Below are 20212 nucleotides of genomic sequence, written 5' to 3'. Positions count from 1 at the left end.
TGCCAAAGCTCACATGGGTTGACTTCAATGTGAACCAAGGCTTGAGAGAGAGGTGTAAGTAACCAGTGGAGTCTTCCTTCTCGAATCCTAATGATTTTTAAATTGTTGATGCTAGAGCCTTTATCCCATACCATAACCTTTCCATAAATAAAAATGACTCTATCTCCCTTATCTTCTAGACATGAAATAGAAAGTAAATTCTTTTGCAAACCTTGTATGAATAAAATGTTGTTGAGATGTATGTTTCCATACATTTTCATCTTCAAACGTACATGTAAGTGCTGAGAGTAACCCTTTCTCCTTTGTAGTAGAGGTCTTGGTCATATGATTCTTGATAGATAATAGGAGATTCCAAAATGCTTTGATGCCTTGCTTGAGATGACTTGCCATTATAGAAAACTTCGTCAATGACTTTTTCAAAGATGTAGTGATCTTCATCACGCCCTTTGTCAACCTTAGCTTTGATACCATGTTGAGAAATCAGTAGGGCTATCATTAGGATGATTTCTCTCATACTTGATAACTGTTTGTGATGTATTTCTACTTTTTTCTTGATTATTAGCTTCTTCACTTATTATTATGTTGTTCTTATCATCAAACAACTACCAAAAACATGAAGATCAATAGTACACAAGAACACAAGATGTAGGTTGCAACCCAGAGCCAAAACCTCTCTTCTTGAGAGAAAAACTCACAAATCTCTTCTCTTCTTATAGATTCTTCAAATGACGAATTCTATGACTTCTAGACCAAGACCAATACCCTTTCGAGACCAAGCCAGACCTTCTTGATGATGTGCTTCTTCTATCCAAGTCAAACCCATTGAAATCTCTTCCCGCCGCACAATTTCGATCCCCAGTTACAGGATTTTGGCCTCCACTTCAGGTTTGAAATTTTTGACCCTTGCAACATTTGCTGCTTCCACACGTGAGGGAAATTATGGCTTCCAAGGCTTCCTTTCTCCTTCACTTGAGTTGATTCTCTTTCTAGGACTAGAAAGTGACCTAAAAGTCCTTTCTTCGACCTTCTTTTTGCAACTTGACAACTTCGATCCTATAGTTGCAAAACCCTAGCCTTATCTTCGAACGTGTGTGTGAGAGAGAGAAATAACCCACAAACTTCGTCCTTCATCCTTCTATCCTTCTTCGCTTGCATTTTCTTTTGCCTCTTCTTTGCTTGGATGATGAGGAGTGGGTGAGTGTCCATAGGAGGTTGAGTTCTCTTCTATATATAGGCTTCCAAAGAGGACGGCATGCCCTAATGAGGTCGACTTCTTAGCTGCCAAGCCGACGTGGGCTTGGAGGGGTATTTTGACACTTTAAATACAAAAACAATTCTTTTGACATGTTACAATATGCCCAATGGTGTCTTCTTCATATGACAATGACTCTATTGACTTCTTAACTCTATGAAAAACCCTAGAAGCCCTCAGTGGGTGCTTGACCTCTAAATAAAATGACCTTGAGAATGAAACTAATGCTACAAAAAATAACATTAATAAGTTTTCTTTCTTTTTTACAATATACAAGAATTAAGAGTGCATGTAATATTTATGAACACCGAACCTAGTTATATATTTCAATAGTTTCTTAGGTCTATCCCAAGAAAAACAAAATAATAACTAGCTATCCTAAAATAATAATAAATAATGTCGTCAAGCCACATGTACAATGCATAATATGGATTAAAACCACCAAAGATAGGTGATCTCCCCCAAAGATGGATGAATAATGCCTGAACTTGCTAGCTTTAGCCTCCAAAGCTATGTTAGAGGATCCGTTAGGCCCAGTGGCTAGATCCTTGGATTGAAGACAGATCCGGATCCGCAGAGAACGGCCTAGCATCTGTCTGTGGGTAAAACTGTCAACGTTAGTGCACTGAATACTCGGTGGTTTTGCAAGATTTGAGGCTCAAAAATTCTATTTTTTAAGTGGCAACTTGATCCCAAAGTTTCAACAAATTTTGACCAAGGGATCTTCAAGGCCTTGGGCTTACGGTTTGAATTTTAAACCTTAGTTTTATCTCTGTTCTATTACAACAATTAAATCAGTAAGAATTAAGCCCTAAAATCACATACTAATGATCAAAATTGTTAAATCTTGATTTTCATGAATTTTGGCCTCTTGGGCATCTTGGATTTGGCTTAGATCTGATTTTCTGTTGGCTGGAATTTTCTGCATAACTAAAAATTCCAGATCTGAAATATTTTGAAGCACATTCTTAATTAGGATCAAAATTTTGAAGTTTTCAGTTTTTAGTGAATTTTTGCCATTTTTAGACATTTTGGGCATTATCTTAGGCATTGCTAGTTGGCTGATATGTTATCTGTTTACTGCTGTAATAAACATATTAGTTCTGAAATTTGCTGAGTCATACTCTCTAAAAGCCCTAAAAGTTAAAATTTTCAAGTCAATGCATTTTTGTTATTTTTGGGCTATTGCTCATTTATTCTTGGCATCATTAGCTCGCTGATCTGTGGTTATTTACTGCTGTAATTAATAAATCAGATCTGAAATATCACTGAATACATCATCATAAAGTGGACTTAACGAGTTAATTTTCATTTGCTAGTCATCATAAAATGTTATGTTTCAGGTGTTGGGCAAATTTCATGATTTGAAGTGGTTTCATTACTGCTGTCATAACATTAACAAAATCTGAAGTTAATCTTGTTGATGGATAGAGTTAACTTGGGCATCTAAGTTTAAATTGACATAGTATCTTAAGCATCTTGTGGATTGACCTATAGTTGAATTTTGCACTTGTATATGTTGACATCTATCTTGTTTAAGATTGTCATCTCAATATTGTCAAGTACTCTTGTAATAAGTTGATTCTCACTAAGTACTTAAGTAACTTAAACAATATTAACTCGAGATAAATTTCGCTCCAACGTAGATCTAGCTTGCATTAATAATTTACCTCCTAGCATAAGCTAAGTTGATAGAAATATAGGGGAACCCTTCTCATCTAGTTTGAGTGGCCTTGACAACTGTTATGCAACCAACTCAGAAAATAGAAGAAAGAGATAGATCAACGACTTAAAACGTAGCTTCTTCGAGGGGGCAACCTCCTTTACATTACACAAATGAACAATTCTTGGATGATACAAATGACAAGACCTCCTTTCTATATATAGGAGTCTAAAGGGTCACAATATAATCAGAGCCGACATAATAATAATGTACGGGCACAACAATAACAATAGTGGGCTTCTATGGGGCACAATAGTAACAATATGGGGACAACATGGGCACAACAATAACAATAAGGGGTACAATGACAATAATAATAAGGGAATACACTAGTATTATAGGGATCTAACATGCCCCTCTCCTTCAAAAAAGTGTTGTTCTCAACGCTTGAGTAGTTCTGGATGCTTTTGTATAAAATTCTCATCCTCCCATGTAGAATCTTCAGCGGGTAAGTTCTTCCATTTGATGAGATACTCTGAAATTGATCGATTTTGCAGCTGTCGAGTTCATGTTTTTGTGGCTGCTTCAGGTTCCAATATGATTCTTCCTTCCTTCTCAAGCTCTGGCAATATTGTTTGAACTAGGAGCTTGTCACCTATACCCTTCTTTAAGCATGAAACATGGAAAACTGGGTGCACTCGGGAAGATGCAGGAAGTTCCAATTTGTGTGGCATAGTACCAATCGTTTCTTTTGCAACACCTTGTATGGACCATAATACTTTGGTGATAATTTATTATCCTTCTTAGCTTGCTTGAGGGACATTTGTTTGTATGGTTGTAGCCGTAGAAATACCCAATCACCTACATCAAAACTTCTTTCGCTGTGATGTTGATCTGCGTGTTGTTTCATTCTATTCTGCGCGAAAGTGAGGTTATCCTTTAAGCGTTGGAGAAATTTTTGTTGATGTTCGATGTGACCTTCCACTGCTTGAACCTTAGAATTTTATCTTAAATATGATGTGATGGACGGTGGATGATATCCATAAAGTGCCATAAATGGGGTCATTTTTGCTGCAGTATGGAAGGAAGTGTTATACCACCCTTCAGCAAGAGGCAACCATTTGACCCATTGTGTCTGCTTATTAGATACAAAGCAACAGAGATATCCTTCCAAACATTTGTTCACTATCTTAGTTCGCCTATCAAATTGAGGATGATAAGATGAGCTATGAGCTAACTGAGTACCCAGATAAGAAAATAATTTTGTCCAAAAATTTCTAGTGAAAATAGGATCTCTGTCACTTACAATAATCTTTGGGTTTCCATGTAGCTTTTGAATTGTTTCCATAAATGCAGTAGCAATTGTACTGGCTTTAAATGGATGAGATAATGCACAAAAATGTGCATACTTGGTAAGTCTATCAATTACCACCATGATGACACTCTTTCCTTCGGAATTGGGTAAACCTGTGATAAAATCCATTGAAACCTCCACCCAACGTTGACTTGGAATGGATAAAAGGTTGTAATAGACCTGGGGACTTAATTGTCTCAATTTTATTTTGTTGGCGAACCAAACATTCTGCCACAAACTTTTGAATATCAGATGTAAGGCCATCCCAATAAAATTCCTTCTTAACCCTATGGTAAGTTTTAAAAAATCTTGAATGCCTCCTAAGGGAGATGTGTGCAATTCCCTAAGAATCTTTTGTTTGAGTTGAGAATTCTTACAAAGGTATAAACGATCTTTGTACCATAACGAATCATTTTTCCAGCTAAATGTATTAGATGTACAGGGATCTGGCTGCAACTTTTGAATGAGTGCCACACTTATTCGTCATTCTTCCATTCATCCCTTGCTTCATTTATCCAATCTGGTTGGATAATAAAAATGGCACAAAGCAATGCTTCCACATCCTCATCCTTTCTTGAGAGTGCATCAACAACAACATTTTGCTTCCCTTTTTGTAGATGATTTCAAAGTCATAACCCAACATCTTTGTGACCCATTTTTGCTGCTCTTCTGAAGAGAGTCTTTGTTCTAAAAAATATTTAAGACTATAATGATCTATTTTTACCTTGAAGTGTCTTCCCATTAGGTAAGGTCGCCATTTCTTAAGTACATGTAATATTGCCAACATTTCCTTCTCATAAATAGCTTTGTGTAAATATTTTCCTTTGATTGGATGACTTTTGAAAGTAATGGGTCTTTCTTCTTGCATTAAAACAACACCAATTCCATTTCTTGAGGCATCACATTCCACAATAAAGGTTTTTGTGAAGACTGGCGTAGCTAAGATCGGTGCTTGACACATTGCCTCTTTAAGATGTTCAAAGGCCTTCGTTGCTTCTGGAGTCCAAGAAAATGCATCTTTCTTCAATAATGTTGTTAGAGGTGCCGCTATTCTCCCATAATTCTTAACAAACTTGCGATAATACCCTTTCAACTCGAGAAATCCTCGTAGATGCTTTATGGATGTGGGGATTTTCCATTCCTTATTGGCTTTAAATTTGCTAGGGTCTACCTTAACACCTTCATGAGATACAATATGACCTAAATATACCACCTATTGTACTCCAAAGAAACATTTGGAGCTTTTTGCTTATAATCGTTTCTCTTCCAATAGTTTGAGCACTCTGCCAACATGTTGAACATGATCCTTCCAAGACTTGCTATATATTAGTATATCATCAAAAAATACTAACACAAATTTTCTAAGGGTGGGTTTGAAAATGGAATTTATCAAACCTTGAAATGTAGAAGGTGCATTGGTAAAGCCAAAAGGCATGACCAAAAATTCATAATGACCCTCATAAGTTCTAAATGTTGTTTTCAGAATGCCTTCAGTCTTCATTCTGATCTGATGATATCCTGAACGAAGGTCTAACTTGGTGAAATCAATTGCTCCATGTAATTCATCCAATAATTCATCAATGACAGGAATGGGGAATTTATCTTTAATAGTGAGTTTGTTGAGCTCCCTATAATCCGGGCACATGCGCCATGATCCATCCTTCTTGTGCACCAATACTATTGGAGCAGAGAAAGAACTTTGACTAAGTTGAATTGTACCAGCCTCTAGCATTTCTGCAACCATATGTTCAATTTCACTCTTTTGGGCATAGGGATATTTGTAAGGCCTGATGTTTGGAGGAACACTTCGTGGAATCAAATGAATAATATGATCATGATCACGAATAGGTGGGAGGCCTTTGGGAGTCTCAAATACCTTGGAATGATTGTCCAAAAAATTTTGGAGATTTGGAGAAATAGATGATTCCAATGTGGAAACCTCTAGCGAACATAATTGTGCAATTACGCCTCGTTGTTCTTTCTTTAGAAGCTTTGTCATGTCGTTAGAGCTGATTATCTTTCCCGGTTTCCCTGTGATACCCCTTAATTCAACTTCATTTCCTTCCAAAACAAATTTCAAGAAAAGTTCTTGAAAATTAAAAGTTATTATATTCAAAGATTGTAGCCATTGGCTCCTAGTACAACATCAACACCACCCATTGGAATGGAAAGCATTGGACTATTCAACACATATTCTCCCATGGATAGCTTGATATTATGGCACTTTCTAGAGCAATGTATGGTTTCTCCATTTGCAACCATCACTTGACACTCTGGTGCTGGATATAGGAAGCAATTCAATTCCTTGGCTATCTTACAATGAATAAAATTATGGGTACTGCTCGAATCAATCAACACTATTACTTTTTTTCTTGATTTGTCATTTTATCTTGATAGTTTGAGGAGTGGTAATTCCGGCCAATGCATCACATGATATGGTCGGATTTATTTATTTTTTCTCTAGGGTTTGTTCTTGGTGTGTATCCTCTTTTTTTGATGTTTCTTGTTTATTTTCTTCCCCCTCGTCACAATTTATGTAAAATAATTTCTTCTCAGCACACTTATGACCTTTAGTGTATTTGCTATCACAACTATAACACAACCCTTTTGCTCTTTTTTCATCCAATTGTTGTGGTGTCAACCTTGTAGGTTGTGGAAGGCTAGGGGCAACAACACTTCCATTTTTATAGTTGTGAGTGGTAGGCTTCCTTGTTGCCATAATTTTGCTTTCAATTTTTCTTGCCAACCTGAAGGCCTTCTCCAATGAATCAAGTTCCCAAAGGCGAACCTCATGTTGGATGTTATTCTTTAAAGTCCCTATGAACACATCAATCCTATGTTCCTTTGGAATATCTTTTACCTTTATATTCAATTTTTGGAAGTCTTCAATGTGCTTCACCATTGAACCCTTTTGTTTGAGATTTATCAGTCAGCTAAAAAAATGTGTTGCTTTTTGTATCCTCATAATGTGCTATCATGGAGATCGAAATATTGCTCCATCTATAGCATCCATGTTACGGGATCTTTGCCATCAGACTTCCTCATATCGATCTTTGGAACATGGTGGGTCTTCAATCCAATGTTAGAGTCTATGAAATCATGACTAAAATTTCTTTTGTTCTTATCACGAGTTTCCTTTACTACCCTTTCGCCATTAGTAAGCATTTCTTGTAGCAACTTTTTCAAATCTATTTTTAAATCTTCCATGTTTCCTTTAAGTTTTGCTTTTATACCATCCATATTAGCTTTCATGCCATCCATCTCAGCTTCCATTCCATTCTTTAAACCATCCATCTTAACTTCAATTACCTTTTGTGAGAGCGAAATTTGTTGCACATGGTCTCTTAATTTTGATATACAATGTTGCATTTCTTTCTCTTCTTCATGTGTCATAGTAGAGATTTTATGTTGCTTACTAGGTGTTTCCATTTTCTTTCTTCGGGTCATCAATGGATAAAAATTATGCGTCACAGTGCCCTTTGAATCACTTCAAACTACTTTCTCAAACAAGGCTTATGCAAATTAAAAAAAAAACTAAACACCTTTTTGTTTTGTTTTATTTTTTTTCTTTATTTTTTTCATTCTTCTTTAGTTTTTTGTTTTTTCTTTTGTTCTCTAAATTTTCTGCTTTGTATGAGGTCGATCTTGAAATGCCTGTAACTCTGTAATTTCGGATCTCCAAGCTCTGAATTTTCGGCCTGTGATATCCCTTTGAGTCTTCTTTCCAACCCCGCAAGTCTGATCGCAATTGGATTCCCGAAGAAAGAGTTATGCCCAATCTCTCGCAATGACCTAATTATAGACTGGTTCAGTAGAGCGAACTTGTACGATGTGCCACGTGTCATTGTTTCGACCTTAGGTTTTGAAAATGATACCCAACAAACTACAGTTCGTCTGCTTTCTGTCAATTTTTACGAAATTTGAATCAAATGCACAGAGAGAAAGTTATGACAATTTTCCCAAGGTGACCTGATTGAGATCCAATTCGCAAGCATGCAAAAACCATAACCTCTTCAGTTCATATCTCCGAAATTTAGCAAGACAAGGTCTGAAATTTAGTCACGCGGTTCATCACGATTTCGTCTCAAATGGGTTTTTATTTCAGCTTTTGAAGTTTCGTAGAAAAAAAGTTATAGCGAAAATTCCACTATGGCCTGTTTGAAGCAACGAAACCATAGAATCCAAAGCTATGATACCAATTGTTATGCAACCAATGCAAAAAATAGAAGAAAGAGATAGATCAACGACTTAAAACGTAGGCTCTTCGAGGGGGCAACCTCCTTTACATTACATAAATTAACAATTCTTGGGTGATACAAATGACAAGACCTCCTTTCTATATATAGGAGTCTAAGGGGTCACAATATAATTAGAGCCAACATAATAATAATGTAAGGGCACAACAATAACAATAGTGGGCTTCTATAGGGCACAATAATATTAATATGGGGACAACATGGGCACAACAATAACAAGGGGTACAATGACAATAATAATAAGGAAATACACTAGTATTATAGGGACCTAACAACAACTCTTCGGTGTTTAACACTGTGACGTTGCAGTCGTTAGAGCCATAGTCTTTGCAGCACCGGAGGCATCGGGCGATAGGAGCCTAACAGAAGGTATTGTTAATCAGGTCCTAACCTGCTTCCTGTTGGCTTCCTTCCCACAACCTACCTTGGACCTCAACTTCAAAATAGTTAAGGGAAGGTCATACTTAGACTACGCATATAATTTAAAGACTAAAACTAACCAAGATCTTTGCACTTGCATAGATTTTAGGACTTGCATTTCTTATAGGTTAGTTAAGCATTTAAGTAGCGGGTGTCTATTCGGCTACTTGGTTTCAATTTATAATAAGCAAGAATTGTGACTCCATTAAGGCACTGGTCGCATTACTTGAAAATCTAATCTAATTAATAAATCTTGCTCTAATTTAACCAAGTTTCTAGGCCACTCATCCGTGTCTCCCAGGCAAGTTGGTCCCCAACTTGTCTTCCTTCACTTCATCTCATAGGGACTACCCCCCATAGCTTGTTGTTGGGAGACAACTAGAACGGAGTGGGCGGGGATCAAATTGACAACCCCCACCTTGAGCAGTTGTCGCAGGTGCCTGTACAATTCGGGTGACAACAGAGCCTTTTAATAAACATATAATATTTAGTGATCACACATACCTTCTAAAACACTGATTCTAGACCATGCACAAAACTCTTAGCTTTGATTAGGTTTCTTTACAGTACCTCTTAGCCTCAAACTTTTAGTACAAAATTTTGACCTAATTTAGGTCTCTAGGATCTTAGAAAGGGATGAAGTAATGAGTGTTTTGGTCTCTATAGATACCTCTAAAAATATTCAAGGCTTCAGACTAATGAAAAAAAAACTTCTCGGTTACTCCAAGTCTTTGGCCTTCTTGGTATAGGATTGTGGCCTTACCATAGAGATTTTATAGAAGAAACCCAAGTCTTCTACTCTCGGATCTACCTTAGTGTCTTCATTTTCTTTCTGAAACTCAGCCTAAATTACACACCATATTCTTCCTCTAGACCTTCGCTCTACCACAGGAATATGCCTCCTTTCTAATTTGCAAACAACTATCCTTCTATGGCCTAGTCTTAAGGCTTCGGTCTTGTAACCTTTTTGACTGCGCTTTTTAGGTGATTCAGTTGCCATACTTCCCTGCAGAAAGTAGACGTCTTTCTCAAACTTCTTTGCATGAGACGCTACACTTTGATCAAGTATACGATCTTTAAGGAGATTACAAACAATCCCACTTTTTCAAACAACAATGATCTTCTTAGTTGCCATGCTTCTTACCCTGAGCTCTGATACCATGTTGAAAATTTAGATTATGGCAACATTTAATTCACTTTACATTCATCAAAGTTATTTGTGATTTATATTCTTTTTTTTCGTTTATTATGCTTATGTTCTTATCGTCAAATAAATGCCAAAACAAGAAGATCACAACCATATACAATGAACACAAACTATAGGATCCAAACTAGGGCAAAACCCCTCCAAGGGGAAAACCCAAAAAAAACTTCTCTTCTTATAGAATCAACTTCAAAGGAGACTTCCAAGACCAAGCCGTAGACCCAAGGCTCCCACCAAGACCAAGTCAACCAACCAAAAACCATGAGGATCTTCCATGAATGCGACTCTTCTAGCCCTTTTGACCTCTAAGACATGTTGCTACATCATCTTGTAATTTTGGACCTAAAGCTAGCCCAAAAACCTTAGGCTCCTCGCACATGTGAGTTGCAGATGGAAAAAATCAGACTTTCGCTTCCTTCTAGGCTTTCTTCCATCCCTCGCTAGGCTCATCTAGGCTCTTAGAATTTCACTCACCTTTCCTGGTCGTAGATCTAATCCAAGAGAGATGTATGCGTATATTGTATCTAATGAGGTCGAAGATCCTCCTTTTTATATCCTTCCAAGAGGCCCCAGTCATTTAGCTTGACTTAGCCAAGCTGGCCGACTTGGTCTTTTGAAGTCCTCTAGACACTTCCAATTACAAAATAATATTTCTTTCTTTGATATAAGTGCCCAAGAGTGTCTTTTACATAATGAAAACAACTCTTGACATATTAAAACCCTAAGAGCATTCAATGGATGCTTGACCTATTGAACAAATGACATAAGCATGAAACCCATGCTTCATAAATAATTTTTCTTTTACATTTTCTTTCTTCTCTTAATACATACATAAGAATTACATCAAGTCAAGAGTCAAATGACAATTATGAAGACCGAAACTAGTTACATTCTTCAACATTCTCTTTCTGATCTCGGGGACTATGACTGTTTCCACTTGATCTCGAAGCCCTTCTTGCATTCCAATACATTCTGTAGAACTCGAGTGATCCTCCCTTGAGGACTCATGCTTCACTTCATCTTAGGAATCCATCTAGACTTTGTTAGACTTCCAATATGCCACTTGCTCATCGAAGGTGACATCTCTGCTAACCTCAATCTGTCACTGTTCTGGAATGTATATTTTGTGGGTCTTCGATGATTCATTGTAACCAACAAATATGCCTGTCTTTCCTGAAGGCTCAAGCTTGTTTCTCTTATTCTTAGGAACATGAATATATACAAGACAACCAAAGATTCTCATTTGCCCAACCTCTAGCTTCCTTTTAGAGAATGTTTCTTCAGGAGTCGTACCTTCCAGAACTTCATGAGGACTTCTATTTTGAATGTACACAGCTGTCCGTGATGCCTCACTCCATAAGAACAATGACAAGTCGAAATCATGCATCATGGCTTTGACAGACTCTTCAATGCACTTGTTCTTTTGTTCTACTACACCATTTTGTTGTGGATTATAGGGGACAATTAGCTCCCTCTTAATCCCAGCCTGCTTGCATAAAGCAACAAGCACCGTTGAGGTGCATTCTCCTCCATTGTTAGATCATAATATCTTGATCTTCCTGCCTGTCAACTTCTCTGCTTCAGCTTTGAATTCCTGGAACTTGTCAAAGGCCTCATCTTTAGTCTTCAGTAGATATATCCATGTCTTACGGGAGATGTCATCAATAAATGTCACATAGTACAATGAGCCACCAAGTGATTTCACAGGAATCGGACCACACACATTAGAATGAATTAAATCCAAAGTTTCTTTGGATTTATTGTCATCGTTTGGAAATGGTTTCTTAATGTTCTTTCCAAGAGCACAACCTTTGCATACACCATCATTCTTTATTTGCAGTTCAGGAACCCCTGTTACTATTTGACTCAACTCAGGCAATGCTATATATTGGAGATGTCCATACCTTATATGCCATAGCTCACTTGGATTGATCTTGTCATGTACTAGTGCTTGAGTTGGTTGACTCACAAGTCTATACAGTGTTTCCTCATGAATCCCAATAACTCTAGCATCATCTATACTAGAGCCCTTGGACCAAACAAGCATGTGCCATCCACAAAAACAACTCTCCCAACAACCGTATTCTTTACTTAAGTGTGCGAGGCTGGCTTGAGCTTATATTTGTGTTTATCATCTATAAAACCCTGATTCCCATTTTATAGTTTGAAGGCCTAGTTTGATTAGTAGACGCTGTTGTTTTAAGTCCACAGGGGTCTTGGGATCAAATCTTATCGGGTCTTTTGGGGTTACCAGCAGTTTATGCAGCCGGCAGTTGATCTGCCTCCCATTCAGAAATTCAGGTTAAGAAGGGGAAGACCTCTGTGAGGGCTGGCATGGTACCAGCACTCCTACTCCTTGCTTAAGTGTGGGATGGTGGGGTGAAATTATTGCCTTGGGAAAAAGGATCTCATTTGTGTTTGCTTACTCATTATTGGGTAAATCTCTTTGCTCCTACCTGTTCCTTTGTGGATTTGCTGTGGCTTGCTAAAATGAACGTATGGCAGGTGACAATGCTGGTGACTATTTTTAAAGGAAACAGTTGCTTCAGTTAGTATAGATGCATTTTAATGTTCTTAAAATACTGTGCAAATTTGGATGTATTTACACTTTTCTTGTGTCTTATTTTGTTCCTGTTTGAATGAATTTGTGAACAGCCTATCTGTTTTTGAATACATGCAAGATTGATCTATAAATAACTCAGACCTTGTGCAACTCATTTGCAGTCAACGCCGTGACCAACGGAGTTGGAAATATCCTCATGACAATAACAAGGATGGCAATGCACTACAGTTTTCAAGTATCCTTATTCTTTTTATTGAAAATAACAATTAGTTCTTTTTTGTATTTTGTTAATTATGTCCACATTTTATTGATAGTGTAATTTTGGTTGTGCCTTAATCGAGTTTTAAAGATGGGAAGGTTGATGTGCAAGATCTCCGTATGAAGCTTCTACGTAAGAAGCCATCTAGAGGTTTCCAAAGTGGAAATTGGCGGCAGAGTGGATTGAGGGATCTACGTGAAAGGCTTTCAAGCAGAGCAAGATCACAATCAACCACCACAACTATATCACGACGTCTGTCATCAGTTAATAGATCAGAGCATATGTTGTCATCAAGGGGGAGAAATGCATCACAACGCACATCACCATCAAGGAATATTGATGCATCTCGGCGAATGTCAGTGCCAAGGTCGATGAATGTATCCCGTCGTACATCGTCACCAAGGAGTATGGATGCATCCCGTTATACTTCAACAGCGAGACCCACAGATGCATCCCGTTATACATCAACGACAAGGTCCTTAGATGCATCAGATCGTGCTACATTGCCAATAAAGGTCAACTCATCTGCCAGGCCAGTTGAAACTAAACACTCAGTTGTAAGGCCTCATGCTCCAGGCAGTACAGCAAATAAAAACGCATACCTGGTAACTTGCCAAACTCCATTATTAGTGATTATTTAACATAAAAGACAACACTGTATGAAATGATTTGGATCCTATAAAATTCACTATTTTTTATTTTTTATTTTTCGGTTTTCAGAAGTAGATCATAATCTTGGTTTGATGTTCAGACTAAAAGAAATCATTGACTCTAGTATTGCAGAAAGCTATGTTCATTAACCTTGTTTAGGTCATCTGTTTATTTGCATTGCAGTGTGTGCAGATGAAAGCCTTCAAACTTGATCTTCTCTCATACAGTTCTATCATTAAGTGAGAAATTTAATTCCATTCTATGATCATATAAATTTGAGGAAGTGTTGTTAATATTGCATGTTAACTCATATTGACATTGCAGGTTAGTCAGGTTGACATTTTATGTTAGTGGCCCTACATAATTGATATTTATATTGTTAGTCTTTTATGAGAGGCCACTGCCAAAAATTCTGTAGTTATATGGGAGGCCATTGCCCAAAATTCTGTAGTTATATGAGAGGCCACCCCATAAATAAATGCCTCAAGTGTCAAGATACATTTATTTTCTGAATCTTAATACAAAATCCTATTCTCTTCCCCAAAATCTCTGTGATTTCAATGTTTGTGTACTATTAGATTTTGTGTTTTCAAAGTCTCACACATACCAATTTTGGGTGTCATAGACTGAAGATAAGCAAAATCTATTTCAAAAGCAGCAGTAAAAATAACAAATACATAGAGCTCGGGACAACCAATGTGTCACCTTTACACCAATGTGACAGAGATTAAGACGGATTGCTTTATTGAACTCTTGAATGCATCCAGTGAAGAGTGTTACCTCTCATTTTTTATGAGAGGTAAACTTGTGATTTTTATCATATTACAGTTTTTTCAGGATAACATATAGGAATGCTGATGGTCTTGAGCAATACACCACCTCTTTTGCTTGGAGATGATACATTTTTGATGAGCAGATTGATGATTTGTGGATCACCTTCTAGGCTTCTTGATATTACTTCTCAATAAACCTGCTACATCATCATTATGTTACATTGGATGCTACACATTGGTTCATGTACAATAGTTCTAGCCCCCAAGCGTTATGATACTAATAGCATTGCATGAGAAGTGGTAAATGTGGTGGATAGTCTTGGTGCCTGGTTTATCTTCATGGTTGCATATCTTCATGGGTGCTGACCAGCCATCACCATAGCCACCCTGCTATTGCACACATCGCCACAACTGTATGTCCCTGCCACCGTATCCGTTTATTGCGACTGCCGTCACTAGCCTAAAGTCGCCACCTTGAATGCTGATGTGCATTATCTACGATACCATCTGCCGCTAACAACATCACTATCTACGCAGCCGATGTACACAGTTGTTGCCAACGACTATTTTGCTTCAGGCTTCCATACACCCATCAACCTATAACGATTAATTGTTCAATAAATTTTCTGTGGCATCGGAAAAGAAATGTAAGGATCTCGAAAATCAAATTTTACGAAGAATCAACATGAAGTAACAAAGGCATTTGTCGTCTAAGAGATCATAGTAAAAAATTATTTGAAAAGGTCAATAAGTCAATAACTACAAAGAAAAAATTAGAACAAGAAAAAAAATGTCTCGAGAAGAAATTGAACGAGAATCTATCAAAGAAAGAAGAAGAAAATTTGTGCTTAAAAGACTTGAATCAAAGGTTATTAGAACAAATCAAAAGTTTGAAAGATAAAGACACTAAGAGTAAAGTCAATAACTCAGAAAACAAATAACTTTCACGTCTAAAGAATCATAATCAAAACCTACTTATACACATAAAGAAGCTTAAGAATGATAAGAAGTCTCTACAAGACAAGTTAGAACAATTTATTCAAAAAGAAGCATCGGAGTCTTTAGAGGTAACAATCCAGTTTGAAGAAGGAGGAACAAATACCAATCCAATGAATATTTTTTTCCGAAGAAAGCGAGCGCGTAATTTTCATTAATTCAGAATTGCAGAAAATTACATGTTGTAGATGCAGTAGCATATGCTGTAGTGTGGGTATACCACTTACAAAAACCAATACTTCAGGGAAGTATGCAGATAGGCCCTCAGACAGGGCAACCAGAAAGAGGGTATGTAAACCCCAACAGGAGTGAAACCCTACCCATACAAGCTAATAAAAACAGAAAATAAAAACAGTAAATACGATAGCTCCTTCGAAAGGCAATACAGGAGTATACCCCTGCCCAACGAAGCTAAAATAAACAGCTAAATACAATGGCTCCTGTGGAGAGCGCAGTAGATCGAAAAGCCGCCAAGAAGAGGCACGAAATAGAAAGGAGCAGCCAAGGTAGCCACACCCCCCACCCCCTCAACTCTCCATCTGTGACTGAGGAAGGTACCGCCCAAAAATCCAAAGAAACCATAAGAAAAAACCCACCAGAAACAGCCATTGAAGAGACGGCACGAATCGGTGCAGAGATAGACTCCACACCACAGATCCCTCAACGCACCCAATGACTGCCGAGGTAAGCCAGCAAAGAACCAAAAAAAGAAAACCACACCTCAGCAAGGGAACCCATCAGGGCTCAACCAGAGCAGAGGCGTTTCGGGTCTGGGGGCAGAGGCGGCTAGGGCAGCCACCTCGCCCCCACGAGGCCAAACGAAGCCCCCGCCTCCTCACCACGGCTCAGAACAAACTGGGACGGATCACCAAAACAGAGCCGGAGTAGAGCCGATAACCGCCGGAAACCAGAAGAGGTCGGTCGCACTCCGCAGCCTCCCCAAGCAGAGCACAAGGCGGCGGAGCTCTGTCTATGAAGTAGCTGAGCAGGCACTCCAAAACAGGGACGGCAGACGAAGATATTATATCAAATCCTCGCAGAGGAAAGCTCGCCGCAAGGGAAGAGGGCCGCCGGTTAGAAAGGAAACAGAGGCCGGAAACCGCACCCCCGGCAACCGGATCCAATGAACAGCAAACCCCAGCCGACGAAGCAACCTTGCCGCACGACGGGATGGAGCACCAAGGTAAGGTGGATGGGCGGTCTGAAAGCCTCACCCGAGGCAGGCCCTGCCGCCGCAGGCACGAACAACAGCTCAGAGCCGAGTAACCCTAGCAGCAGCCGCGCGAGTCTTCTCCAATGAATATTATAACTCAAGAAGAGGATAAACCAGTTGAAGTGAAGACGTACTTAGAAGTTGCAATTCAAACGATGGAAATTCCAAGTGAAGCTTCTGTACCCAACTCAACAACCTCAGTACTTGAAGTAAATATGCAAGTTGCTACAAACTTGATAAAGGAAAGTCAAACCAAAAAAATTCCTTATCGACATCCGAATCACATGAGTAGACAACTCAATCAAGCTACGTATTTGTATCACTCAAAACAGAAACAACAAACTTATGTTCCAAAAAATACTGAAGTTTGCACAATCTAGTCTTGTTATAATAATTCATCACAAGTTCCTAGCAAACACAAGATTCCACAAAAGATTGATTTAGGATGGTGAGATTGTTAAAATTGGCAACTAGGGCCAAACTCTATGTGGGTAGTCTTATTTATGGCAGCGGATATTTTTCTTGGATTCCTCTCGTCGTGAGTTGTAGGATTGATCTAAATATCATCCGATTCCGACATGTATTCATGGAGATATGGATTTATTTGTGTTATGTGACAATTCGTCATGGTCAACCAGCAACCAAATTGCCCCCATCTATCCTCAACGTTTTACTATAAATAGATGTGGCCTTCAAGTCATTTAGTCGATCATCTCTTGTGATTTCTTCCTCTCCACTCGTTTGGGTTTTGGTGGAAGGAGAAGTCACCAAGAGTATACGCTGCCCTAAAGGGAGTGCCCTAGGCTCTACGTTGCCCTAATGTAAAAGTCCAAACACAGTGAATGAAGTAACCTTAACACTGTCATGGAGGACAACCCTTAACACAGTGATAGAGGAGTCTAAGAAAGGCTCCTACGCTGTCCTAAAGGAGACCTTTCTACGTAGCAAGCAGAAGCCTATATACGCTGGCAATGGATGCTACAAAAGGAGCCCTAGTTGTAGTCTTCTTCTCACACAGTTAAACGCAGTCCTAATGAGAGAATTTACCCTAGTCGAAGATAATAATGAGGGCTCTTCGCTGTCAAGGAAAGAGCTGTATGAACGCTGTCCTAATAGAGGATGCTCATCACATTGATAAGAAGGCTTATCGCAGTCATAGGAGAGGCTTTAAGTAACAAGATGCCCTAGAAGTAGTCACAAACTCGGATGTGTGGAACAGGTCTGGATACATTCTCGAATGGATCTGACTTCTTATAGTCAACCTTGGCCTCAATGACAAGTTAACCTTGCATGACAAGGAGCAGTTCCCTATCTGGACATATGTATAGGCAACATACCTGTAGGTGCTGTCTTGTCTCACAATCAAATGGATGGAGTAGAAAGCCTTAAGACCTATAACAAGAAGTAGTACAGTCTTGGCATAGCTATAGTCTTGGGTGTAAGATCTCGGTGACTAATGTAGTCATGGATGGAGCTGAGATCCGTATTATAGAGGACAACTTAGGATGTCCTTTTCAGAGGTTTGATATCTCGGATGAGGTATAGTAAGGTGCCTTTTCTATATCATATTTACAAGTTACAGCTAGCTGCTTTGCTAGGCTGCAAGCCATAGCAAGCAGCGAACGCTGTTCCATGATAGTATTGCAGTGTGCAGCATGATTGGTGTAGCATAGTGATGATGAAGTGCAACATGAATGGTGCAACATAGTGTAGCATGAATGGTGCAGCATAGTGATGATGAAGTGCAACATGATGGGTGCAAAACTGTGATGATGGATGCAGTGTGATGAGTGCAACATAGTGTAATGAAGTGCATCGCAGTGATGGGTGCATCACAATGATGGGTACAACATGGTGATGGAATCACCTGCGTTCAAATCTGCTACCTCATGTGTCATCTTCCTAGATAAGATCTCTGCTCTTATTTTGACAAGTCAAAATGTTGACTTCTGATGTATATGTACTATCTCTCTCTCTGCTGAACTATTGAAGAACATAAAAAGAATTGATCAAGGGTTTCCCCACATTGGGGTTTGTCCCTAGTCGGCGCCACATCTTGTGTCCTCTTGTCTTGGCTTGTTTTATGAGATTTATGTTTATGTTCTATCTCCATTTTACTATCATGCTAAATGTGATTGCTAATTTGGAATTGATATTGAGCTAATATGGAAAATTGAAGTAAATTTGCTCTAAGCATAGAACATACCTAAACTTAACATGGTATCATAGGGAGGTTAAGACAAAGCCCAAGCAAGAGTGAAAGAGCAATCACTGAAGACAGTTGGAAAGGACAAAAGGCTCAATGGGTTCCTCTTCCCTCTTCAAATTCACCAAGAGTAAAGTTGAAGCAAAGAAGACTATCAGAGTGGTGCAGCGGAAACATCTGGTGGCCTACCTAAAGGTCACTTCAATGGGAAGTCCAGATCTAAGGGTGGAAGGAAAGGTAGATGCCTTGCCTGCAATAAATTTGGCCATGATGCGAAGGAGTGTCCGAATAGAAGGGACACATCACTTGATGATGATAACAATCATTCCAGGGGGATCTTCAATGATTGGAGGAATGACACGTACAATGGCAAAAGAAAAAAGAATGAAGGTCATCAAGGAAATGGCCGACTCTTCAAGAAAAGCAAGGAACTCCAAGTATGGAGAATCAAATGTTGCTTTCGAGTATTATCTTATGCCGGCCCTCTCCAGACTCGTTGGGAAATTGGCTTATTGATAGTGGTGCCTCGAGGCACTTCACTGGATACAAGGAAGCACTCTCTAATGTGATAGAGAAGGAAACAATCTTGGAGATTATTCTTGGAGAGGATGCCACCTATCCCGGAAAGGGTGAAAGGAATGCTACCCTTCAATTGAATGAGGGTAGCACAATTCATTTACAAAAAGTTATTTATGTACCTGATCTCAAGAAGAACCTGGTGTCCATTTTGGCAATGGAAGTCAAAGGTTTCAAGGTGGCATTCATCGATGGAAAGGTACATGTTTGAAAAAGGAATTTTCAAGATGCTTTTACTCATGGGTTCAGGGTTGGCAATTTGTATCAAGTTGCAGGAAGTCCATTGGGGACCATGTCATGTGACACATCTCTTCTATGGCACCGGAGGTTTGCCCATCTTCATTGTAAGGCCCTACCCGATGTGAGTCGGATGGTGACAGGGATGCCTGAATTCAAAGAAGAGCATGGAGGTACATGTCCGAGATGTACCGAAGGAAAACTTACAAGGGGACCATTCCCCTCATGTAATAACAAGACCACAGACGTGGAACAACCCGAGGAGTTTGAGATAGTGTTGTGAAAATCGCGATTAAATGAAAAAATCGCGATTTTTTGCTTCTGTCGATCAAATTGCAATTTTTATATGAAAAAATCGCCGGTATTTTTTTTTGCCGATTTTTACTGAAAAAATCGCGATTCTATGAAAAGATCGCGATAAAAACGAAAAAATCGCGATAAAAACTTAAAAAATCGCCGGGGGTCGCGATAGCATAGTTCTATAACGTTTTTTTTGGGTTTTTTCATGCAATTTTTTTTGAAAGAAACAAATAATTTTTGAGTGGGGCAGCTTATTGATCAAGTCTAGGCCCTAGTATGGATATTCTAT

General features: G+C 38.7%; 1 protein-coding gene across 1 annotated transcript in view; it reads left to right on the top strand.

The window, feature by feature from the left end:
- LOC149206853 (uncharacterized) overlaps positions 1–20212 on the top strand; it is a 157527-nt gene that overhangs the window by 48939 nt on the left and 88376 nt on the right. The window contains exons 4-5 of the mRNA XM_089395604.1: positions 12874–12947; positions 13062–13576. Coding sequence (XP_089251730.1) covers positions 12874–12947; positions 13062–13576 — 589 coding nt within the window. The remainder of the gene's footprint in view (positions 1–12873; positions 12948–13061; positions 13577–20212) is intronic.

This window comes from Pinus tabuliformis, chromosome 1_2 (assembly GCF_031772625.1).
Source record: "Pinus tabuliformis cultivar Carrire ecotype Pingquan chromosome 1_2, CPIR1, whole genome shotgun sequence".
Lineage (NCBI taxonomy): Eukaryota > Viridiplantae > Streptophyta > Pinopsida > Pinales > Pinaceae > Pinus > Pinus tabuliformis.
The sequence above is the reverse complement of the archived record's forward strand: the minus strand, read 5'-3'. Positions and strand labels throughout refer to the sequence as shown.